The 26381-nt window shown below is 43.3% G+C and overlaps 1 protein-coding gene across 2 annotated transcripts in view; it reads left to right on the top strand.

Moving 5' to 3' along the window:
- SCD (stearoyl-CoA desaturase) overlaps positions 1 to 26381 on the top strand; it is a 39646-nt gene that overhangs the window by 10280 nt on the left and 2985 nt on the right. For both annotated transcript variants that reach the window (XR_009763874.1, XM_061634678.1), the window contains exons 3-6: positions 868 to 998; positions 2328 to 2533; positions 5316 to 5548; positions 10599 to 10800. Coding sequence is in view for 1 of the 2 variants with exons in the window: in XM_061634678.1 (XP_061490662.1) it covers positions 868 to 998; positions 2328 to 2533; positions 5316 to 5548; positions 10599 to 10798 (770 nt within the window). In the remaining variant the exon portion in view is untranslated. The remainder of the gene's footprint in view (positions 1 to 867; positions 999 to 2327; positions 2534 to 5315; positions 5549 to 10598; positions 10801 to 26381) is intronic.

The following is a 26381-nucleotide window of genomic DNA, read 5'->3' as shown; positions in this document are numbered from 1 at the left end:
CCAGACCATGACTAGGGGCTTCTGTATTTCACAGTCCTGCCCCCGTCGCCATTTGCCAATCGCCATGGGACTTTTGTTATGGAAGACCTCTGTGCGTGAATTTGTTTTATGTGGGGAAATCGGTGCACCACGATCAACACACAATCTTGACACAAAAAGGCTTTGATCCAACAGCATGGGTACCATGACGATTAGAAGTCCTTTATCTGCTGCAGCCTTCACCCGCCTTCACAGCCATTGTAACATACACATTGTTATCCTCTGCCTGTTTTGCCGTTGAGGACTTTCTTGGATCGTTCTTTGTCTGGTTCCTCTCCCTTGACCATGGGTGACCCTGCTGGGAGTACATGACTCCCGACGGCATCGCTCACAGGGTTTGTTGGAACACGCAAGCCCACTCACCACTACAAGATGTGCATTTGGGAATGGGAGATATAGCCATCTACCTGCTATCATTTCAGTTTCAAGCAGTTTTCACTTAGTTGCTGAGAAGTGATCTTTCTCATGACACAAAAGAACAAGAGTCTGAATTGGGTATTTCATTCATAGCAGGGTCAACAACTGAACTTCTTGAAGACAAGGCAATTTTCAACACACCCTCATGTGACAAATATGCTCAAAATCACACACTAGTGGTGTTAGGAAGGGGTAATCTGGAAAGACTAAAAGATCATGTTCAGTTAAACCTATATAAATGGCAATTCCTTGCATTCTACTCATGTTTCTATATTTCTAATGAATTTAAGCCCAGTTTCTTCTTCTGAGTGAGTGTTTTTATCACAGCTTATGTTTGGGGGTTGAAGCTGGATAATACTAAGTGAAGGTGACCTTCCAATTTATTCTCTTCTTCACCTTTCTTGTCTGCAGTAATTCTGTGCTTCATCTTGAGTGGTCTAGGAATCACAGCTGGAGCACACCGTCTTTGGAGTCACCGTTCTTACAAAGCCAGCTTGCCTCTTCGAATATTCTTAGTTATTGTTAACTCCATGTCTTTCCAGGTAGGAATTATGTGATGAGTAGTATGACCAAATTCCAAGGTCATGAATGTATGGGGATGGCAGGCAAGATTGCACATCTCCTGCAGTTTTGCTGTCTTGGAATTCTATACAAAATTTGCCTAGCATTGCATGCCCAGAAATTGTGCTAGGTAGTGTTTAACATTAAAAGGACACTGTCATCTAGATCAGTGGTTCTTAACCTGGGGTGCACCCCCCCGGGGGTGCAAGACACTTTTTCTAGGGGTGCGAGGCATTGTTCAAAGATTTTGGAAAACTCCTATATCTTAGCTAAGTTAGGCTAAAACACACATTAAAATTAAATTAAATTTAATTTAAAAGTGAACCGTATTTTTTCAGGGGGTGCAAGAGCATATTTTGGAAATCCAAGGGGTGCTGGCAGTGGAAAAAGGTTAAGAACCACTGATCTAGATTGTATGCCATGGTGGGGAAGAGACCTTACTTCCAAGCAGATGAGTTGCTGATGCTTCCTGGGAGGGAGAGTGCCGAGGTGGCAGGAAGGGTGGTGTGATGCAAATGCACCTGCAGGAACACCAAATTGGCTCCACTGGTGTGTTTACATTGTGCCCCTCTCCCTCCTGATAAGTAGCAGCGATTTACTCCAAGTCAGGTAAGAGTCTCCGCCCCGCCAGGCTGTCAGCTGCTGTTTGCCAGTCTATAGAATTAAATGGACACTCCCATCTAGATTTTACCACTCTGCCTTCATCCAGCAAAACCTAGAGAACTAGATTGAGAAACACATTTCAATGCTCATCATCTACTGATTGGACTTGTCTAATGCAGTTTCACAAACTTACCTATTTTAGAGCTATTTTATAGGATCTTTAAGCATTCCCATTTAAATGTGGCAAGTTTCCAGGTCTTATATGCATTCTTGTCCTCCATCATGGTATCTCCTGCTGGAATCAATTTATTTCCCACTCCCCAATTTTAAAACAACATAATGAAATTAAATTGGAGGATATTGCCATCTCTTGTCAAAAGTTATATGCAGTTTTATTGAAAAATATAGTAGAATTCCCCTCCTCCTTTAAAAAAACTTCACCTTGAGGACAAGTTTGGTATACTGAATGTATCATGGAAGAAAAGGATTCCAGTCTGAAACCCTGTTAGTCTAGGGAACATCCAAGTCCATGCCAACCTCATAGTTCACTTGCTGTAAAATGGGAATTACATTTGCTTACCTTAGAGCACTGTATTCACAGTTAATGATATATGGAGGCATTTTTATCTCCCTTGTTCTTTGTGAAGCTGAGGACCATTGTCCAGCTCAAAACATTGCTAATGTGTTGGGCTTTGTCTCTCATCTAGAATGATATTTATGAGTGGGCGAGAGATCACCGTGTCCACCACAAATTCTCCGAAACAGATGCTGATCCCCACAATGCAAGTCGAGGCTTTTTCTTTTCTCATATTGGCTGGTTGTTGGTGCGCAAACACCCTGATGTGAAAGAGAAAGGCCAGAAGCTGGATCTCTCTGACCTGAAGGCTGACAAACTTGTGATGTTCCAAAGAAGGTGAGCAAAGGGTTATTTGCTGGTATGTGGCCTGAAGGATAACAGAGCGATACCCTCAGCCTCTGGAGAGAGCACTTTGCTTTGATTAAATAAATTCAACCACAGTTTTCACAGTTAGTTGCAGCAAGCTGCCCTCTATTTAACTGGTAAATGAATTATTTATTGGTAGAACTGAGATTCAAGGGAAGACATCACTTTTCAGGACATTTTGGCTCTAGAGTGGTGCCTTTTGTTTTGTTTTTCTCCCATTTCCTTCAATATTGTAAAAAGTAACACATACATTGAGATAATTTATTAATTAGGAAATAGACAATTAACTTTTTAAAAAATCTTGACTGTGACTTGATAATTACCTCAGGAATGATAAGCAATACCTTGTCTTATTCCCCCACCCCACTCCCAACCCTCCATCCTCTATTTTGGCTTCACTTTCTCTTTGTAGCATAAAATCACATTTCCTTGGGCTGTAATTTCACTCTCTTTTTCCTGCCTCTGGATAGCAGGCTAGTTGTTTTATACATAAGAATACAGGGGTGGTCACAAAAACCTGTGGCTCAGAAGCTGTATGTGACTCTTCAGCTAATAAGGTGATTCCTGGCATCTTCCCAAGAAAGTGAATTCAAGAATCTCTGTTCTTTTTGACTACTTGAGCTGAAGTCTCTCTAAGGGTAAAGGGGAAGCATTTGGGGAGAACTTGGAAGATTATTTTTGAAAAGGAAAAAGAATAAATTACAATTACAGTTATAGAGCCCCCAAAAGGAATAAATTACCATTACAATTATTCTGAAAGTAATTGATTACTTTGCCATTATTCAAAAGTAATGACTACAATTACAGTTAAGTTACTTTAAAAAGAAACTAGAGTGCCTACAAGGTGCTGGCCTTGGCTGCTGCACACCTAAATCACCTAAAACAACATTAAAAATAAATGTAGAGAGAGAGAGAGACGGTAGGAGAATAAATTTTTTAATCCATAAGATCGAAGTGGGTGGTCTCTCTGCTGGTAAGGAGGTGGGAAGGGAGGCAGAAGCCGCTGCTCAGAGCTTCGTGTGCCAAACCAAGTGCAAAGCTTCCACACACATACACTCTCAGCCAAGTGTTGTCTCTCTTACTCAACCACCTTCCAGACCCTGCCCTACCACCAACTAAGCAGAACTTGGAAAAGTTACTTTTTTAAAAACTATAACTCCCATCAGCCCCAGCCAGCATGGCCACTGGATTGGGCTGATGGGAGTTGTAGTTCAAAAAAGTAACTTATCCAAGCTCTGCAACTAAGGCACACCATCCAAGCAAACATTTTCCCCTTGGGTGCAAAAATGATAAAACATGGCAAATGCAGCAAAGTAGCCAGGGAGGGTGGCAGAGGCTGCTTTGCACACTAAGTGCAAGCACAGTATTAACACACACGCACACATTGTCGTCTCTTACCTCCACAGTTCTTCATCTCCATTTCACTGCTGCCTCTTTCATCCACATCCTTGCCTTCTGGCTCCTTTCTCCCTCCATTCCATTCTTCACCACTACCATCCATTTTAACCATTTTTTCTCTCAACTCCACCCTCCGTCTCGCTCTCCACCTCCTCTCTTGTTGCCTCCTAAAGACTCTCAGAGCACAAGGGAGGAGTGACGTTGTGCAGAAGCTCAGTTTGAGGTGCATGGTTTTCATCCACAAATCAGAGGAGCAGAAGACTTCCCCTACTCCCCCCCCCCAGTAATGCCCAAAAGTAATGCTGGAAACATTAGTTACACCTCAAAAGTAATAAAATTATTCCTTGTTCTGTTATGATCGAAATGTAAATAAATTACTTACTCAATCCCCCCAAAAGCAATTACAAGCAATTCATTTTTCCTAACTAATTAGTTCCAAGCTCTGCATTTGGGAGAGCAAAGAGGAAGCAGGGAGAAGCAGCAGAAGGCTTGGAGAAGGGGCCTTACTCCCCTTTTTTCCATCCATGTCCATCAGTTGTCTGATAGGAAGAGAGGGGAAATTAATCTGTGCCTCTAAAGGTCATGGAAGTATCCTCTATAACATCAAGTTATTATAAATGCAAGAATTTTAACAAATTGAAGTTTTCAGGCTAATGGACAATTTCACACTAGCTGTCAAGGAATAGAGCCTTACCAGCACTGCATGACACACTGGCTACAAAGCAAGCAACCTGAAATGCCACTATGAGACAAATCGCACAAACCTTTTCCTCTGAATACATCCTGGATCAGAATTAAGGCTGCTGGTGGTGGATGGACATTAAAATCACACTACAGAACTTGACAAATGCTACTTTCAGCATACACTGGAAAAGCTGCCACAACAAGAAACTTAATTATACAAACCAGTGTTTTCTGTGTGTGATACATAATGGTTGTGCATGTCTTGTGACTTGCATACTTTTGGATGTTGTTATATTAAGTTCAGAGGGTCTGAAACTTGGCCATCCCTGTATCTATCCTAACTGCTAAGAGCCCTTTGGCTTTGCTTTCTCTTTGCATTCTAGAAGAAAGGAAATGGATTTCTACATGCACTGAAAACCGGAAAAGCATTCATAGCCATAAGAACTAAAGGTTCAAATTTTGAATCTTTACAGTAGCTTAAACCTTTACAACTTTTTGTTTTAAGCTGAAAATCGCTAAGTTTGAAATTAATTACAAATATTTACTGTAGGGTGAAATCCTGCAGAAAGAACAAGAGGCTACTCAAAGCTCAGTTTTTGTACACTTTAGAATTCTCATGTGACCTTAAACACACACAATATGTTTGTAATCCATCCATCTTTCCTCCCAGGTATTATAAGTCCTCTGTGGTGATCATGTGCTTCTTCCTACCTGCTTTTGTGCCTTGGTACTACTGGGGAGAATCCTTTTACAATAGCTTCTTACTGGCTGCAGTCCTCCGCTATGCAGCAATCCTCAATGCCACCTGGCTGGTGAACAGTGCAGCTCATATGTATGGCAACCGGCCATATGATCAGCACATCAACCCCAGAGAAAACCGCCTTGTCGTACTTGGAGCCTTAGGTATGTAGAGGGTGCAGAGGGTTGGGGGCTGCTATTGTCTGTTCTCACCACTCCCACAACAGTTCTTAATGGCTTCAGATGTAGAGCACTTGACTTAGCAAGTCCTTTCGGAATCTTTTCCAGCTCAAGGTGGAGCTGCATGGGATTCTACCTCAGCCTGTTCCTTTTGTCTGCCTTTTATCCATGACCCCCAAGCTGTGCCCATTTCCTGTTTCATTTTCCTAATACACAAGTAGTCATCCTGTTGCCATATTCTTACTTGCATATAGTCATAGCTAAACAGCCGTCTCTAGAGATGCTAGCAAAGGCGGACAAGCCAGAGTCCAGATACAAGCTTCTTGGGCTCATAAAAGAGGTGAGCATTAGAGCCCAAATTGTTCCCCAGCTCAGATTAAAATCTAAACCAGAGAAGTATTCCTAGTTTACCCACAACCCCCAATGTGATAGCAGAAGCAGTAGCAGGGCCTGATTCTAGCTGTGGGGAGGGCAAAGGAGGGATGTCCAGTACCTAGCAGTGCATTAAGACTACAGCACACAGTGGCCTTTTGGAAATGTATTTTTTCCAACGGCCATTGACACTGGAGTTTCCCATGGGAAAATTATATTTTCCAAGGGCTACAGACGCCCTTTTTTCTGGCATGCTACCAGCATGTTCAAGCAACAGAGAGGAGACGGAGGGAAGTATTTTTTTCCTTCCCTCTGCCTAAACTGGAATGCTGCTTCTCTGACTTCAAAAGTTAATGGTGAACGGTGGCTAGAATTGGGTGACTTTCAAAGTCTGATTAGCATGAAAATAAGCAGAGTTATTTCAGTTCTTTTAGTAAGTATCTCTGCTTATTTTTCTGAGCCAATCTGATGCAAGCCCAGGAAAGTTGTATGTGTTCAGCCATCTTCTACAATGGTTTTCTGAAGAGACATGCCCATTCCACAGATGTCAATTTTCTGTACGCTTGTTAGTTCCAATCTAGGGATGGGTGAACTTTACCCATGTTCATCTCAGAACTGATTCAGAAATCAGACATATTATTTCTGAAAGTAAAGCAAATACATTCAGTTTTGGAATCAGCTGCAAGACTCAGAAAACAAATCCCCTCCTGCTATAGCCCCATTCCCTCAAATGCCCTCTTCCCCTTCCCCTTAAGGCCATTCATGGCCAAGGGCAGCATCAGCATGGGGGGAGATAAGATTTTCCCCTCTCCATGTTGGTCTCCTGGCATGCTGCTCTTCATGCAAGATTTTATGAGCCCTAAATTAATTTCTGAGCCCAATCCCACAGAGCTTTGCCTGCATCTCTACTCTTGGCTCTGTTGTACCTTTTTTGCTGAGGCAGTGCCTGTTCATTACAAGGTACACTTGCATGTTCATGTGCATGCTCATGTTGCATCCAAATGGAGTTCTTACTCGGGTGGGATCATTACAGATATTACTATATTTCATGGTTAGCATGGCAGAACATCCTGTTGCTGTTACTAATATAGTCCCAACAAGCACTTTACAAAGGTACGTTAGATAAATGAGTTTTTGCACTGTACATACCTGTCACAAAATAAATTGAGCAAAGAAAATGCATACAGAATTATACAGATAACTTTAATTTGTCACAAAATGTTTGTTATCCTGCTTTGCATGCTGCTTTGCTTAACTGGGAGGCATTATTCTGAAAGCAAATATTGCAATTGTTGTGGTGAAGATGAATTAGGGGCAAGCAGAGCTTGGAAAAGTTACTTTTTTGAACTACTCCTCCCATCAGCCCCAGCCAGCATGGCCACTGGATTGGCCTGATGGGAGTTGTAGTTCAAAAAAGTAACTTTTCCAAGCTCTGCGGGCAAGGAAGGATAAATGAATCATTTGTTGAAGCCGTGAAGTTGGAACATATTTCTCTTTTTGCACACTGGATTATGTTGTTATTAGAGGAACAGAAGAGGGCCAGTGATCTTAGGAATCTAAAGTGTGAATTGAGTGGCACTTTCACAGTGGGCTTTTCTGCATATGGATTCAGACATGAGCAGGAATTCTGCCTTGGTCTGGGAATCTAATTCAGGCTTTTTGTTTGTTTGTTTGGCCATAGAGGCCACATTTGGCTGCAATATCAGCCTTGGCTACAAGCACCTCTGAACTGAGCACTGGCAGGATCAGGGCCCACATTGTGAGGGAGCTTTAGGAGCAGTTTTCCAGAATGTCTGAGTGGCAGAGATTGTGTCAAGCAAGGTTGTCCATTGGTTGGGTTCAAAGCTGAGATATCTATCCATGGGAGCCAGAAGATTAGATGCAACAAACTGACAATCCATGGTTCTCCCAAAGAGGGTTTAGGCTAGGTAAGATGTCCTCTTTTCTTTTCTGGTCTTAATTAGCCCAGGAGGGAGAGGCTACATGAGCTGTATGTTGCTCAACTTGTTTCTGTGGGTGACTAAAAGGGACAATTCCCTCATTTTCAGTCTTTATATATTCTGAGCCTCTCCATCTTCAGTCTAAATAAAGTGGTTTGGTGCCTTCCCCCCCCCCTTTTTGCCTGCTCAATCCTAGAGCCAAGACCCCCGCCCTCAGTTGATTGCCCCCAGCTGAGGGAGAGGTTTAACCAACTTATCTCCCCCTTCCATTAGGGAGACTCAGGCCTACAACTTCATAGAAAATAGCAGTGTTGATAGCTCTGTATTTTGAAAGGTGCTACTTGGAGAGTTAGCTTCATTGTCAAGCTATTTCTGTGTCACTGTTCACCATGTATATCAGATACTTTACAACCTGACCTCCATTTGGAGGACGCAGAAAGGGAGGATTGTGACAAATCAGTGATACTATGTAGCAAAAAGCTCTATGTGGGAAAAATGGAAGCAGCTTTTCCCCAGCTGCTTTTCAAGTGTTGCTCGCATGAATGAATTGACCTCAGGTTAGAAGGCCCCTGAAATCAGCTGATATTGCTTCAGGAAAGTTCCTAGAAATGGCATTATCCCCATCTGGATCTACAAAGGGTTTGAGTTCACACTCCAGTATTCTGCATTCATTCAGTATTCTGTGCTGCTGAGCTCAAGGAGTCCATCAGTGAAGCATCATGATGACATTAATCAGGAGGAGCCCCAGGGTCATTTATTTCCAGTAGTACAGAACTGATGGGACTGCTGATGGGCATCACCCTACACTTCGCACTCCCTCATCTGTTTGTTCATTCTTTGCAAATCACCTAGACTCATATTCACAATCAGATGGTCCAGACAGCTGACATCTCTCTGGTTATGTTTGTAAGGAAGGGAACTGAAGAACTGCCCTTACTGTGAGACACTCAGAGCCAGTTATTCTGGAAGGCCAGCCTCTTCATTCAGGTCACTTATTTGGTCTCCAACAGCATCCATAGAATGCATTTCTGCTTACATTTTCCCACTTGACATAGTTTTATCTCTCTCTAATGTCTGAGGTAACAGTTTTCTTGTTACATATTATTTATTCTAATGTTTATTAGGTAACAACTTATTACTGCAGTTTGAGTGATTATGCAAGAAGCCTAATGTATTATCCTTAATCTCCTTTCATCCTCTGTATTGGAATTTTAAATTGTAATATCCTCAGGGGAGCTGGATATTGTAATTATAGTGGATGTAATTCCATGCACATTGATGGTATCCTCATCTCATTAGTTTATCCCTTTCCATGTCGTATGGCTATCTGACTGGATAGGAGAAGAGCGATCTGGCTAACTTTTTCTATAATTCTTTCTATCCCAGATGACAGAAGTTAATTCTTGAATTGCTTATATTAGCCCCCTCCAGTTCTGGTTCCCCTCAAGTGCTTAGAACTGCTACATGATCTTCCATCAAGAAACAAATCTAGACCTAATATCAAAGTCTGAGGGCCTTCTCAGTGGTGGCCCTCAAATTATGGAATGATGTTGTTGATGAGTTGCGCCTGGCGCCAACACTGTTATCTTTTTGGCAACAGGTCAAGACTTTCCTCTTCTCCCAGGCATTTTAGCATGTGTTTTTAAACTGTTCTTATTTTTTTTAAAAAAAATTAAATTGTTTTTTGTGTTTTAAAATTTGTATATTTGTTTTTAATGTTTTTAATTGCTGTAAACCGCCCAGAGAGCCTTGGCTATGAGGTGGTATATAAATGTAATAAATAAAGTGCTGCTATGGGCATGTCAATCCTCCAGTGGTACTTTAAATGGTGGTTGCAGCAGCAAATTGGCAGTTAAGAACATCCTGCAAATCTCCCATATTTTATTCAGTTAGAACTGTGATAATATGTATCCTGTCTGAACCTGAAACTGAATAATCATTTGCAGTGAATCTAGAGTAAAATGCCACTATCTTGATCTGGGCTTCTTAGACTTTGTTGACAGCAACTGCTTCTTAGTGTTGGCTAATAAAAGCCTAGTTTCCACCCCAATAAAAAGAGGCCCTGATATACTTCTGAGGAGGCTTCTCAGCCTCTGGTCATTTTCTAATAAACATTTACTTCATTTTAATAAAGCCTTAATTTGCTTTAACTCTTATTTCATGACTGAGAGAGAGAGGAGAAATAAGAAACATTAGTACAGGTTCCCCTTGAAACACCACTGCTTCCCTCCCCATAATTCTTTTCCAATAAGAGATAGCCTTTTCCAATATCTGTGCATTCAGCAATGTGACTTTAATGGGGCTCCCTTTTTAACAAGGGTATATAGGTTTGCGGCCCTGCAAAAGGATGACTCCTTCCTTTTAAGCAAGCATATTTCTGTGGCAGTTATCTCCTCCTTTACTATTTTCCAATGGAAGCATCACAGAATTTACAAAAAAGTTTTATGCTTCTTGTGAAAAATAGTGGGTTTTTTTAAAGAATGTATGGGAATAGTGCAGAGTAAAGTGCCCATTCCTCTACAGAAATATCTGAGGCTAACAGATGACAAATTGAAAGGTAGTGAAGTAAAGGCTTTAGCAGGAAGCAAAGAGATTCAAGCTTCAGTTCCCCTGCTGCAAGTCTTGGGATATTGACTAGAGTTGGCTGGTTTCCAAAAGTCTAGTTCCTAAGTACATACACAACCTTGTCCCTTACTATTTCTCTTCCTTTTTTCTGTCCATAGGTGAAGGTTTCCACAACTACCACCATACTTTCCCCTTTGATTACTCCACCAGTGAATTTGGTTGGCAGTGGAATTTCACAACAGCTTTCATTGATCTTATGTGCTACCTTGGCTTGGCCAGTGACCGCAAGAAAGTTGCCAAGGAGACCATCTTGTCCCGGACAATTCGGACTGGTGACGGTAGCTACAAGACTGGCTGAAGGTCTGCTTTCTTTCATCTCTCTTATTCTCTTCTTTCTCTTTCAAATAACCTGAGCACATGTTTAATGTTCTGTTTAACTAACTACCAAGCAATGCTTTCCGGATGCTCAAGGTGATGACTCTAACCCATCTCAGTACTGTCTTTTGAAACAATGTATTTAAGGCCTGTAACTTTGACTTCATAGGGGGCTGCCTCTCTCTCTCTCTCTCTCTCTCTCTCTCTCTCTCTCATTAGAAGCTGGTAGAACATCCCAACATCTGGCTTCTCTGCAACTGATTGGAGGACTGAGCCAATAGAGTTGCACCAAAACATGGACTCCCTTTCTCAGAAATTGTACTTACTACACGTCTGGGTCAGCTCTCCTTCTCCCTTGCTCTTGAGGCTGGTGCCTTTAATGAATGGAGGGAGAACCGTCCTGTCTCTTTTTCTTGTAGAGAAACTGGACAAGGGGGTCTGATATCCCTTGGAGACAGTGCAAGGAGTGGGTGCAGAAGTTAGGGGACAGGGACTGGAAAGGAGAATGCATTTTGTAAGGGTGGCAAACCAGCCAGCTGGTCAGTCCCAGAATTAGGGGTTGATGTTATTAACTGGAGCTGAGATAGTCTTTTCCATCTGTCCATGTTCTGGTGTCATGACTGCTCTTTTCCTGACTGGGACTGATACATTAGGCAAGTGCCCCACCAACCTCATTTGCCCTTAGCTGCTGGCCTCCATTCTTACAACCAGCCCAGGGGCTAGTGGTCCTGCCTGTCAGTGGCCTCCTCCTTAGCCTGAGTGTTGCTCTTGTAGAACTCAGCAGGAAGGAGGAGGAGGATGGGGGAAAACCTGGGGTTAGTTGGCTCTGCCTGTCATTGGCTCTGCCCCTGGCTACTGCTGGCCTTCTTGCCTTTTGCCCCACAAGTCCCAATGGGAGCCAGCCGCCATTGACTTGGACACTGATTTAGAAAGCAAGAGGTCTATACAGGATTCTGAGATGCCCGTGTAGAAAAACTGCCCAGAGGAGCTGGTTGTTTGATGGCTCCAAAACAGATTTAGTTGTAAACAGAGTGGGAAAATGGACATGTTTTGAGGGTGAAAATGAATGTGCCAAAGGGACTCTTCCTAACAGGAAAGAGGAAATGGGAGGGATTTGAACCAAAGCTGTGTCACAGATTCAAACTGCTCTTATGTGCTGGAAGAATGGATTTTGCTTTAGATGTAGGGTGGTGTGTTTGTTGGTGTTTGTAATAACAGATCCTATGCTGCATAATATGGCAGCTGAAGTTCATACAGATTCCTCAAGGTTCAACTAAGAGCTGGGGTTAAAGGGTCATGAAAGAGCTGTATTTCCTTTGGAGGGAGCTTTATGCTCTTCTTGATATATCAGGGCAGCATTTCTTCCTACCACTTGTTCTACTCCTGCATAAATATCTACTTCACTGCCACCTACATCTATCTTTTTTCTTTTTAACATTCCTTTCTGCCACCCCTTGCCTTGTAGATACTGGGCGGAAAAAAGGGGCTTCTTAACAGCTCCCTTGCAAGAGAGCTCCAGAAGGGAGGAGGGAGAGGCAGCTATCATGCCACTTCTGCAATCCATGGAAGTAGCTGCTTCCAAACAGGGGAGTTGCTTGCACAGCCATTTGACACTGATTTTTTAATAGGGTGACAAAGAGTACAGCATATGCACACTTGGTTTGATTATCTCACTATTTGCTACACATGAAAGGGGGGAGCACTTACAGTGGTAAATGTGATCGCCTGACATAAAAAAGGACACTGCTTCTATACCAGGGAGAGGAAATTTTGGCAGATGAATTTCATTTATTTTTACATTTATGTCTTGCATTGTTTCCCTCCTTAGTGCACTCCTTTTTGTCATGCAAGGCATAATTTTAAAAGTTTCACTTCCACTTCTTAGCATCTTGTCGTTGTAGTGATAAGCATTGTGTGTCAAGTAATGTAAAATGTTACATCAAAATGCTACCCTTTGATTATTCATATCAGTAGAAAGGGTAAGAGAAGCTAATTCTTGTTGACCTTCCACTGAGAGTTGTACGGCAAGTTGCCCAAGTAGGTTTTCTCTCCTGTCCTCTGTTTACTGAGGGCAGGGTCCTGACTAAATCCCGTTAGGCTAGCATTTGCAGCAGCTGGTAGAGTGGAATCATTGAATTGCTCTCTTTTGCCCAACTATTCAGCTGATTTACATTTGAATTGCTCATCAATTAGCACAGAGGTTGAGCAAAGAGACAAATCCAATCCAACAAGAAAGCAAAACACAAACAGAAAACTAAAGGAGGCGATGCTATTAAAGGTTGCGACCCTGTACCTGCTTACCTAGGAGTAAGCCCCACTGAACTCAGTGGAACTTGGCTGAGTAGACATGTATAGGGTTGTGCTATAAAGGGCTGTGTGGGCTCAAAACAACTTATTTCTTCCACTGTAGCATTTGTGCTGTTTTGGTGCAAAGTGAAAGACTGCATGGGATCTGTTTAAATAATAATAATAAATAAATAAAATTTTATTTATGAGTCGCCTATCTGGCCGAATTAACGGCCACTCTAGGCGACGTACATTAATACAATAAAATACAGTATACAATCAATAAGACCACCATTCATCTAAGCACCACTCTACCAATTAATAACAACATTAATAACTAACCCGCCCCACAACACAATTTTTCAAACTCCATCAATATGACAGCCTCTTGCCCTTCCTGCTCCTTGTAGTTTATACACTGCTGGGAAGTGCTGGTGAGCCAGACGGCTTTGGCCACGGTACGTCTGATGGCAGCGGATGTTGCTGCCAATTGGTAATGGGGAAAAGATACGTGAGGTACCATTTGGGGTGAAAGGGGCAATGATCAACACCCCACAAGAGTGCAAAAAAAGAAAGCCGAAAGGATGGAGGGGTTGGAGTACACAAGGAAAGGCTGAAGCATTTGAGCCTTTTTAGATGACTGGTAGTTCAGAGAAGATAAGTTTTGTGAAATTATGCATGGCTTGGAGAAAGCAGACAGAGAGAATTCTTGTAACAATAAAACTGCTTGGCAGTAGATTCAGGACAGGCGAAAGGACGTTCTTCATCCAGTGTATAATTAACTTATGCCATCAGATGTAGTGATAGTTGCTGCCTCAAATCACTTTAAAAAAACAGGTCAGATTCCCTGAAATTTTAGTCCAGTTCCCAGAGGACAAGGGTCCATCAGTGGTAACGGTCCTCAGCTTGGTGCCAGATGTTTAGGACTACAACTCACCAGCCCAGGATAGGGAGGTTACTGTCTGGGACTGATGGGAGCTTGTAGTCCAAAATATGTGGAGGGCATTAGCATCAGGCTGGTGAAGGCTGATCAGTGTCTATTAGCCATGATAGCTCAATGAAACCTCCATGTTCAGCAATGGTATACACCTCACTACCAATTACTGGGGGACAATGTTTCCTTCACTCCCTATTTGTATGCTTCCCAGAAGCATCTGGCTGGACACTGCTGGGAAGAGGATGCTGGTCTAGAGGGATGTTGGGCCTTACCCATCGGTGCTCTTATGATTAAGCTTCTCCTGAGCATCCCTCTGGTGTGAAGTGGCGACAGCTGCCAAGGCAACTTGTCATCAACTGTGACTTTTTTTTGTCGCAAGTGAAAGCAGGGGCAGAACAATCCAGTTAGCTAAAGACCAGTTGTGCCACCTGAGACACTTCTTCATTTTCAGAGAGCAATACAAGGAAATGTTGAAAAGCCCTCGTGCACTTTATGGCTTTCACTTGACCAGCTTGGTATGTGGAGAGGCTATAACTTCATGCAGAGTTTACTCTCTTGTACCCACTTCATTTCCCCCCCTTTGCTTAAAGAGCCACATGAGGAGCAGAAGGAGTGGAGGAAAACACGTTTGCAGAGAGCTATGTAGGGCCTCTTTGTTTCATTTTAGGTGTATTCCTAAAAAGGTGAAGAGTGAAGATGGCAAACCTGTTTGAAGGCATACTTATCAGATGACTAGGAGTGCACTTAGTGGCACCCTGAGTTTATTGCTGTGTGGTGAGTGAAACAGTCCTTGTTTTCATGGGACTAGTTCAAGAAAGGTTCATAGAGTGGGATCTTTCCCCTCTTCATTCCACCCCCACAAATGTGCACCCACAAATGTGCACTGAATCTGACATAGGATGTTTGGAATATAGCAGTATTGGTGGGATGCCTCTTCACATTCCTGAATCCATGTATGTGCTCCTCCATCACAAGGAGCTTGCTATGTCCAACAGCAGCCGTGCCAAGTAATTGGGTTATTGTTTGCCTCTCTCATAATGCCCAGACAGTGGAAGGTATGAATATTTATCCTTGCTCTAAACTGCATCTGGAAGAAATTGGGGGCAGCAATAAATAAATAAATTGTTCCTCATGGTGGATCACCTGCATAGTACAGCCTCTCTAACTGATGCTGCCTATGTGGTCATGTCTGAGTGCTCTCTCACAAAAGTAAATGAGTGCTATTGACTCAGGTGTTAAGATTATAAACTTGAGCTATGTGAATGCAGGAGGAAAGCATAAGCAACCAAATAGTTCCCATGTTGGTTCAGTCATTTTTTGGTATATAGACAAGTATTTTGATGTGCCTTAAACTTTTTTTTAACATACCTAGGAGTATCAAGAGCTCTTTGCAGTATTTTATTTTCATCTGTGCTAAATTATTTCTGAAAAACCTTTCAAGGGGTATTTTGAATTGTGGGTACAGGTATGTGTTTTTAATGTACTTAGTTAATCTTCTGGTAAGTTAAGGGATTGTTGCATTACTTGAAAATAAAATGTGTTTTGCTTTTGCTTTTTTGTGCAGTATAGATTATATCTAGGGTGCATTCTTTCTCCCTCCCTCCCTGCTTTGTTGTGTGGGCTGGAATTATTGTGGATGTTGACCAGAGTATGCAGTCCAGCAGTCTGAGCAGCAACCTGCTCATTGGGAATCCTGGTTTCTGTTCTTTACTTCAAATTAGACTGCAGACCTATACTTCCCTTGGAGAAAGTCCCATTGAATTCAGTGGGGCTTATTTCTGAGTAGATATGCATAGGATTGTACTGCTAGATTCATTGCGAGTGCAATGGACAAGTCCTTCCCATTCTCCTCTGCCTGCATTTCCTTATGTGTAAAAGGGCAAAAAGCCCCCCCCCCTTTAAAAGGGGTATTAGTATGGCTTAACTCTTACGTAGCTTTATGTTGTGAGATGTAAGCCACTTTATTTCTTTTGATAATTTGGGACTAAATTGGCTTCCATCTTAGTCCTTCAGCTTAATTGGCTTGAGGTTAGCCTCACCATGTGTTAGTAATATTCAAGTAGCAGTTACACTAGCAAACCATCAGATTGTAGCAAGCAAAAGAGTTTCTTGCCCTTGTTTGAAACTGGAAAACCAAATGTCTGAACAGCAGAGACTGTGAAGGTTAATGTGAATTGTTTAAGCTCCTGTGCTCTTGATGTGTGTGTGTGTGTGTGTAGCTTCTTTGTTTGCTTTTTCATTTAATATTTCCATACTTTATGTACTGAAAAACCAATTTCTTTCTAATATGGAACTGAATGTCTGTTTTATGCTGATCTGAAGTATTTTTTGTTTATAATAAAATGGTTGATTTTTGAATTTGACAGTCTTTCTGTTGGTATCTTTTGGTGACATCACTGGACATTCCAAATTATGGGGCCCTGACATATCCTTAGCACGGGCCCAGACAGAGGAAGCCATGAATACCCATCTCACTGTTCGGCTCCCTCTTTCCTAATTTCATGTTAGCCATTCCAGAGACCATTTCCTTAGAAGGAGAGAACTCTAGAGTTTTATAGTGTTTTTGCAAAAATTCGCTCAAGTTACATATATACACGTTGAGAATGACTAGAAAGGCATCAGGCAGGCAGTAAAGACTGCCCCAACATCCCTTATTTGTTTATTTATTTATTATTAATGATATTTGTTAGTTGTTTTTTTCAGAATGAAACTCAAAGCAACTTACAAAAAAAACCTCAAAAACATATGCTCAGATCTCCCAGTTGGTTCTTGCCCAACCAGCCTCCTTGTCCAGTACAAGACCACCTGTTCCAATTCTAATTCCCCAGAGTTAAGCTCTCATTCCAGTGCTTCCATGCCTTTCATGAAGTTGCCCAACCAACCAGGAAAAAGGGAGGCCTATCTTTTCAACCTGACCTTTAGATGACAACATTTCCTGCTTGAATTGCTTGTAGCGTTAAGGGGAAAGGTGATGCTGAGTAAATGAGCTTCTTTGAATGCCTTTAATATGCAATAATGTACACTTTTCAGTCCCAGTCTTGTATTCAAACAGCCAGAGATAATTACAGGCTGGCATTCATTTCCCTTTAGAGTTGGTGGAGGCCCCATGCCCAAGGGTGTGGTTCAAATCTCAGTTCATGCAGCTGAACACATTAACATCACCAGCTGGGCATTTTGCAACTGGCTACGTCTGAGTCAGTGTGAGTTCAATTCAGTCACCTAAAACTTCAGAGGAAATTTCCTTCTGCACCGCTGCTGCTTCGTAGGGCAAGCCCCATGACTTGAGCAACCAAATCAGAACTGGGGAGAGGCAGGGATATCTTCCTTCCTGGTACCATCACACCACCCCTCTTGTGTAAGATTATAGATATCAAGACTTGCTATAAACCCCCTATTGGCCATTCTGGCTGGGGCTGATGGGACCTAGAGTGTAACATCATCTGGATGGCCACAAAGTTAGCCACCTCTGGTTCACATTATCACAGAATTGGAGGGAACCACTGGTTGCCCAGTGGCTAAATGTGAATATAATGGAAGCCCACAGAACTTTTGTACCTTTAACAGTTATGTAGTAGAAGGAATTTCAGCAGGTGTAGCTTATCATAGAAAGGTAAGAAAAGGTGCCCCTGCAGAAATTCCCACTTCTGCACAGCTACTGAAATGTCCTCCTTAACATCTGGCCACCAGCACCAGCCAGATAAATCCTGACAGCTGTCCTGACTACCATGTGATACAGTTTGCCCTAAAGTGCAGAAGGCTCTCTGCTGATAATAGTCCTGCAAGCCGTTCCAAGCGTCTTTTGCAAGAAAACAAAGTCACCTGTGGTAGAGGAAAGGCGAAACAAACACACACACAGTCCACTTGGAAGAAAAATTATTTCGAACTCTACATTTACTATAAGATGTGCTGTGAAGTCCTGGTCTTGTCTTTCATCAGAGCCTCTTTATCTCCGCCCCCCCCTCGCCCTCCCGTTTGAAACAGATGACAATTGATATCGCCACACAGGTTGGGAAACAAGCTATCTGCAGTAGATGGAACAAAATGAATCAACAGGTCATCCAGGGCTCAAACTGCAATCTCAGGGCTAAGGATGCTGTACAACAGCGATGGGGACCCTCTGGCCTGGGGGCTGAATGCAACCCCCCTGGACCTCTCAAACTGCCCCATATGATTCTTCCCAGGCCACAGCCCTTGCCCCAAGGCTACATTGGATTTATATGACTGGAATAATGCCTCTTGTTTGCCTGGATGGAGGAAAGAAGGAAGGGGGCGGCGGGTTGGGTGTATGTAGAAACTTCTGACTTTTACTTTGCAAAGGTAAGAGTCCAAGCTGTTGCTCCACCCACTTTTGTTTTTCTGTCCTCCCCCCCCCCCCCCGGAAGTGGCTCTGGGGAGGTTGCACATGAGGGAATGCGGCCCTCAGGCTGAAAAAGGTTCCTCACGCCTGGCATGCAAGAACCACACTGCAGACTTGCTCCTGGTTTATTGATATTCTGTTCCTTCCCCAGAACAAAGGGCAGATTTCCATGGGGAAAGAGTTGGGGAAATTCCCAGTCAAAAACGGACAGTGTCACCCATCTCCCAACATGCACCAAAAAGAAGCCCTTTCATCCTCAAGAATCCTATTTGTTCTTTTTGCATTTTAAAAAACCCCAAACCTTCAGTGACTCAAGCCAGAGTATGTCTCCTTGCTTGCTGGATGCTCCTTCGCTTAGGCAGATAACCAGCCTGTAGCTCTTGCTTTTCCACCTGGACAAAGTTAGAAGTAAAGAGGGTGATGGTGGCAGGCATATACAAAACATAAACAAGGCCATTGCTGCAAGATGGGTGTTAAAACACCCCCATCAAATATACTTCTAGTTAGACATTTTCACTGCCTTGGCTCTCAATCAGGTGAGTTTCTTTGCTGCTCCAGTCTTATTGAGCCCAAACTGTTACTGTCTGCTCTTGTATCCTAGGCCGCTCCTTCCTTCCTTCTGGAAAAATGGGAAAATGCTGGTGGTCTGCATGATACAACTTGAAAACGCTATTAAGATCAGAAAGTTTTTTCTCTCACTATCAGCTACCAGTCAATACCAGCCATACATCACATACAGCTACCACAAATCTATACAACCTAGATTACAACTGTGCCAAACTGGAAAGCAGGAGAATGCCTTATGTCCAGAGCAGCTGGCTTCAGAAAGTTCAGTTAAGCCACACATGGAACTAAGCATTGCAGAAGACTTTCCAGAAAACAGCCGTCCATTTTACAGAGGGGAATGAGATGTTAAAAAAATATTAAAATGCAAATAACATTGGCTCTTTTTCTAAATTCCAAGTGTTGGGAGCAAGCAAATAATAGGAGTGTGCTATTATCCGTGTGTCCCACTTGTAAACTTCCCAGATATTTTTTTTTTATTGCATTTTTGTCCTGCCCATTCTTTAAAGGGTTCAGGACAATATTCACTGGTTTCCTCTGTGGCCACCCAATAAGCTTCACTACTTTTGCTTTCCTTGCTGCACTGCCTCAGGCCAAGAACTGTAAGACACAAGGCCTCTGAACGAGTGCAAAGAGCTCCTCACTGAATAACAATAACCAACTCTGCAAAACACTGCATACGAAAAGCAGCTGCAGTTGCAATTTCAAATGTAGCATTCATGCAAACGTTTGCAAACCTCAGTACAGTACTTAATTAGCAGAGAGAAATGTGAACTGACTTTGATTAGTTACTATCAGTTCTTATGTCTTGATTAGGTAGGTGAAATGTATAGAACTGGCAACGCTGCAGAACAAAGCTGGGAGCCTCTGACAGTGCACAGAAGTCTCTCTCAGCTCTGTTGAATGGGTGGGTTGTCTGTGGATGCTCGCCATTGGTGATTAGGCATGTAGACTAGTAGAACTCTTTGCCCCCACTTTCCCAACTGGTTAAAGTTCAAATATACATAATCAGTTAAGTTAATATGGTCACAGTAAGGTCAGATAATAACTTAGATTAGTGGTAAATGTCATTATGTAGAAATACCTTTTACACAACCAACCGGGCATGCAATAAACACACGCTCCTAGGATACAGATATTGCTCATGTACAAGCCGATGTACTCATACAAATTGCAAGTGTACAAATCAAGACATGGAGAGCAGGGAGTGCTTGCACTGTGATTCAGGTCCCCCTTATGTGTTTGCTCTATGTGTAGTTGGTTGTGTGAAAGGTGCTGTAGTCTCTTGTCTCTTCTAATAATTTTTAATAGAATTTCAACTTTTGACTTATTGCTAGGTGGGCTGAATGGCTCATATCCCTTGGATCTACACTAAGGTTACATTAATCATAAGAAAACAAGAGCCCTGCTGGATCAGTCCAGCCAGTGACAGCCAGTGTGGCATAGTGGTTAGAGTGTCAGACTGGGACCTGGGAGACCAGGGCTCAAAACCCCACTCAGCCATAAAGCTTGCTGGGTGACCTTGGGCCAGTCACAATCTCTCAGCCTAACCTACCTCACAGGGTTGCTGTGGGGATAAAATGGAGAGGGAGAAGAATGATGTACACCACCTTGAGCTCCTTGGAGGAAAGGTGAGGTATATATGTAATAATAAATTTAAAGAATTAAAAGGCCTATCCAATCCAGGCTCCTGTTTTTCACAGTGACCAAGCAGATACCAATGGGAAGCCCAGAAGCAGGATTTAAGGGCAATAGCACTCTCATAGTTCACCAGGAACTGGTAATTCAGAGGCATACTGTATCTGATCCTGGAAGTAATTCTGTAGACATCAAGACTAGTTGCCATAGACAGTGATATCTTCCATGAATTTGTCTAATCCCCTTTTAATACCAGCTGGTATTGCACAGTGGGGAGGAGAGCCTGGCTGGGAGTCCAGAGTCTGTGAGTTCAAATCCCTGCTCAGGTCTCCTGGGTGTCAAGGGCCAGCTCAAGATCACCCCCACAGTGAGCGGCTCAGGGGTTACATGGCCTGCCACCTGTGCAGCCGTGGGCAAGCTGCATAGACCCAAGGAGCCCAGTTCCCCCCCAGCTGGCAGTTGTGGACAAGGAAGGGGCTGGCTTGTGCAGCTGTGGCAAGCTGAGCAGGGAGAGCTAGCCTCAGAGGGAGGCAATGGTAAACCCCCTCTGAATACCGCTTACCCTGAAAACCCTATTCATAGGGTCGCCATAAGTCAGGATTGGCTTGAAGGCAGTCCATTTCCATTTTCAAGTTGGTGACTATCATCATATCTTCTGGTAGTGAATTCCATAGTTTAACTATGCTTTGTGTGAAGAAGTACTTTGTTTTGTGTGCCTCCATACTATCACTGTTTTGCGGGAGGGGTCCAAGGGCATAACCAAACTTCAAAGTTGCACAATTAAAGTGGATTAAAGCAGGCTGCTGCCCTAGCACAACAAATCCACTTAAGGTGTGGCCATATTATAGATTTGTATAAAGGCAGCACAGTGTTTTTGCAGTTTTATTTTCAACCCCTTTCCTAACAATCCCCGACACGGGAGTTGGCATTTTTTAAAGCAGCCATACGCTGGGTCAATGTGCTCAATGAAATAGTCACCACAACTCCGCAAATCTTTTCACTCAGTCACAGCCAGTTCAGACTCCACCAATGTATACATGAAGTTAGGATTTTTGCTCCAGTGTGCATTATTTTATGCTTACTAACACTGAACCATATTTATCAGTTATAGTACATTAACCCAGTTTGGAGATACTCTTAAGAACATAAGAACATAAGAAGAGCCTGCTGGATCAGGCCAGTGGCCCATCTAGTCCAGCATCCTGTTCTCACAGTGGCCAACCAGGTGCCTGGGGGAAGCCCGCAAGCAGGACCCGAGTGCAAGAACACTCTTCCCTCCTGAGGCTTCCAGCAACTGGTTTTCAGAAGCATGCTGCCTCTGACTAGGGTGGCAGAGCACAGCCATCATAGCTAGTAGCCATTGATAGCCCTGTCCTCCATGAATTTGTCTAATCTTCTTTTAAAGCCATGCAAGCTGGTGGCCATTACTGCATCTTGTGGGAGCAAATTCCATAGTTTGACTATGCGCTGAGTAAAGAAGTACTTCCTTTTGTCTGTCCTGAATCTTCCAACATTCAGCTTCTTTGAATGTCCACAAGTTCTAGTATTATGAGAGAGGGAGAAGAACTTTTCTTTATCCACTTTCTCAATGCCATGCATAATTTTATACACTTCTATCATGTCTCCTCTGACCCACCTTTTCTCTAAACTAAAAAGCCCCAAATGCTGCAACCTTTCCTCGTAAGGGAGTCGCTCCATCCCCTTGATCATTCTGGTTGCCCTCTTCTGAACCTTTTCCAACTCTAGAATATCCTTTTTGAGATGAGGCGACCAGAACTGTACACAGTATTCCAAATGCGGCCGCACCATAGATTTACACAACGGCATGATGATATCGGCTGTTTTATTTTCAATACCTTTCCTAATTATCCCTAGCATGGAATTTGCCTTTTTCACAGCTGCCGCACACTGGGTCGACATTTTCATCATGCTGTCCACTACAACCCCGAGGTCTCTCTCCTGGTCGGTCACCGTCAGTTCAGACCCCATGAGCGTATATGTGAAATTAAGATTTTTTGCTCCAATATGCATAATTTTACACTTGTTTATATTGAATTGCATTTGCCATTTTTCCGCCCATTCACTCAGTTTGGAGAGGTCTTTTTGGAGCTCTTCGCAATCCCTTTTTGTTTTAACAACCCTGAACAATTTAGTGTCGTCAGCAAACCTGGCCACTTCACTGCTCATTCCTAATTCTAGGTCATTAATGAACAAGTTGAAAAGTACAGGTCCCAATACCGATCCTTGAGGGACTCCACTTTCTACAGCCCTCCATTGGGACAACTGTCCGTTTATTCCTACTCTCTGCTTTCTGCTTCTTAACCAATTCCTTATCCACAAGAGGACCTCTCCTCTTATTCCATGACTGCTAAGCTTCCTCAGAAGTCTTTGGTGAGGTACCTTGTCAAACGCTTTTTGAAAGGCTAAGTACACTATGTCCACTGGATCATCTCTATCTATATGCTTGTTGACACTCTCAAAGAATTCTAATAGGTTACTGAAACAGGACTTTCCCTTGCAGAAGCCATGCTTGCTCTGCTTCAGTAAAGCTTGTTCTTCTATGTGCTTAGTTAATCTAGCTTTAATAATACATTCTACCAGTTTTCCAGGGACAGATGTTTAGCTAACTGGCCTGTAATTTCCGGGATCCCCTCTGGATCCCTTTTTGAATATTGGCGTTACATTTGCCACTTTCCAGTCCTCAGGCACGGAGGAGGACCTGAGGGACAAGTTACATATTTTAGTTAGCAGATCAGCAATTTCGCATTTGAGTTCTTTGAGAACTCTCAGGTGGATGCCATCCGGGTCCGGTGATTTGTCAGTTTTTATATTGTCTATTAAGCCTAGAACTTCCTCTCTCGTTACTGCTATTTGTCTCAGTTCCTCAGAATCCCTTCCTGCAAATGTTAGTTCAGGTTCAGGGATCTGCCCTATATCTTCCACTGTGAAGACAGATGCAAAGAATTCATTTAGCTTCTCTGCAATCTCCTTATCGTTCTTTAGTACACCTTTGACTCCCTTATCATCCAAGGGTCCAATCGCCTCCCTAGATGGTCTCCTGCTTTGAATGTATTTATAGAATTTTTTGTTGTTGGTTTTTATGTTCTTAGCAATGTGCTCCTCAAATTCTTTTTTAGCATCCCTTATTGTCTTCTTGCATTTCTTTTGCCAGAGTTTGTGTTCTTTTTTATTTTCTTCATTTGGACAAGACTTCCATTTTTTGAAGGAAGACTTTTTGCCTCTAAGAGCTTCCTTGACTTTGCTCGTTAACCATGCTGGCATCTTCTTGGCCCTGGCGGTACCTTTTCTGATCTGCGGCATGCACTCCAGTTGAGCTTCTAATATAGTGTTTTTAAACAACTTCCAAGCATTTTTGAGTGATGTGACCCTCTGGACTTTGTTTTTCAGCTTTCTTCTTACCAATCCCCTCATTTTTGTGAAGTTTCCTCTTTTGAAGTCAAATGTGACTGTGTTGGATTTTCTTGGCAATTGGCCATTTACATGTATGTTTAATTTAATAGCACTATGGTCACTGCTCCCAATCGGTTCGACAACACTTACATCTCGCACCAGGTCCCGGTCCCCACTGAGGATTAAGTCCAGGGTTGCCGTCCCTCTGGTCGGTTCCATGACCAACTGGTCTAGGGAATAGTCATTTAGAATATCTAGAAATTTTGCTTCTTTGTCATGACTGGAACACATATGTGGCCAGTATATGTCTGGGTAGTTGAAGTCACCCATTACTACCACATTTCCTAGTTTGGATGCTTCCTCAATTTCATATCTCATCTCAAGGTTTCCCTGAGCATTTTGATCAGGGGGACGTTAGATCGTTCCCAGTATTAAATTCCTCCTGGGGCATGGTATCACCACCCACAACGATTCTGTGGAGGAGTCCGCCTCTTTTGGGGTTTCAAGCTTGCTGGATTCAATGCCGCCTTTCACGTATAGAGCAACTCCGCCACCAATACGTCCTTTCCTGTCCTTCCGATATAGTTTATATCCAGGGATAACCGTATCCCACTGGTTTTCTCCATTCCACCAGGTCTCCGTTATGTTCACTATATCAATGCTCTTCTCTAAGACCAAGCACTCCAATTCTCCCATCTTGGTTCGGGGGCTCCTAGCATTAGCGTACAGGCACTTGTAAGCAGTGTCTCTCTTCAAGTGTCTTTGGCACTTGTGGTTTGGCCTGTGGTAATTTTGCTCTTCTGAATTTATATCCTGTGCCCCTGCTCTCACAATGCCTACTTCTAGGCCTACCCCTTTTAAAATTTCATCATTTCTTTGGTCTTTATCCCAGGGGGGAGGTTTATTCCGAACCGGACCTTCCTCAGCTCCTGTCGGGTTTCCCCCCCTCAGTCAGTTTAAAAGCTGCTCTGCCACCTTTTTAATTTTAAGTGCCAGCAGTCTGGTTCCATTCTGGTTCAAGTGGAGCCCGTCCCTTTTGTACAGGCCCGGCTTGTCCCAAAATGTTCCCCAGTGCCTAACAAATCCAAACCCTTCCACCCGACACCATCGTCTCATCCACACATTGAGACTGCAAAGCTGTGCCTGTCTGGCTGGTCCTGCACGTGGAACCGGTAGCATTTCAGAGAAAGACACCTTGGAGGTCCTGGCTTTCAGCATCCTACCTAGCAACTTAAATTTTGCTTCCAGGACCTGACGGCTGCATTTCCCCATGTCATTGGTGCCAACATGCACCACGACCACTGACTCCTCCCCAGCACTGTCTACCAAACTATCTAAATGACGGGCGATATCTGCAACCTTCGCACCAGGTAGGCAAAACACCTTGCGGTCTGCATGCCCATCACACACCCCACTGTCTATGTTCCTAATGATTGAATCACCCACTACAAGGATCCCTCCACCCCCTGGAGATATATCCTCGGCACGAGAGGATAGCTGCTCATCCCCCAAGGAATGGGTCCCTTCTAAGGGATCGTTTCCCTCTTCCTCGGCTGGATGCTCTCCTTCCCCGAGACCATCGTTCTCCATGATAGCAGAAGAGCTATCATTCTTGGAGTGGGACACATCTATAACGTCCCTGAAGGCCTCATCCACACACCTCTCTTCCTCTCTCAGCTTTTCCAGGTCAGCCACCTTGGCCTCAAGAAAATGAAGTCGTTCCCGGACAGCCAGGAGCTCATTGCACCGAGAGCACACCCACGACTTCTGTCCAACAGGCAGATAGTCGTACATGCTGCAGGCGGCGCAAAACACTGGAAAGGCCCCACACCCCTGCTGGCTTCTTACCTGCATAGTTTTGTTTAAGGTTTATTATGTCAATGGGTTGGGGACTGCGGTTTAGTTGAGGTCAGGGAACAGATGGGCAGAGTGGGGGGGGCTGGCCTCCTCGCCCTGCTGCTGAACTCGCTCTGCTGCTTAACTCGCCTTGACGCTTCGTCAGTGTGGGTTCCCTCTAGCTCGTGGAGCTTCTGGAGGTTTTTCCAATCCCTTTTTGCATTTGGCGAATAATTTGGTGACATCCACCTCACTGTTCATTGCTCACTCTTAGATCAGTAACAATACGTTAAAGATAAATGGTCCCTATAAAGATTCTTGGGATCCCACTTCCTCTACTGTGAGAAGTACCCACTTATTCATCCTTTTTCTCTTCTTATTCTTTAAACAGTTTCCAGTCCATAAGAGGACCTGTTCTCTTATCCCATGATTGCTAGGTTTACTCATAAGCTTTTGGTGAGGGACTGTCAAAATCTTTTTGAAAGTTCATGTATACAGTTGTATACTGGATCACTGCTATTATACACATGGTTGCTG

Source organism: Rhineura floridana, chromosome 7 (genome assembly GCF_030035675.1).
Source record: "Rhineura floridana isolate rRhiFlo1 chromosome 7, rRhiFlo1.hap2, whole genome shotgun sequence".
NCBI lineage: Eukaryota > Metazoa > Chordata > Lepidosauria > Squamata > Rhineuridae > Rhineura > Rhineura floridana.
Note: the sequence above shows the minus strand (reverse complement) of the source record. Positions and strands in the feature narration are given on the sequence as shown.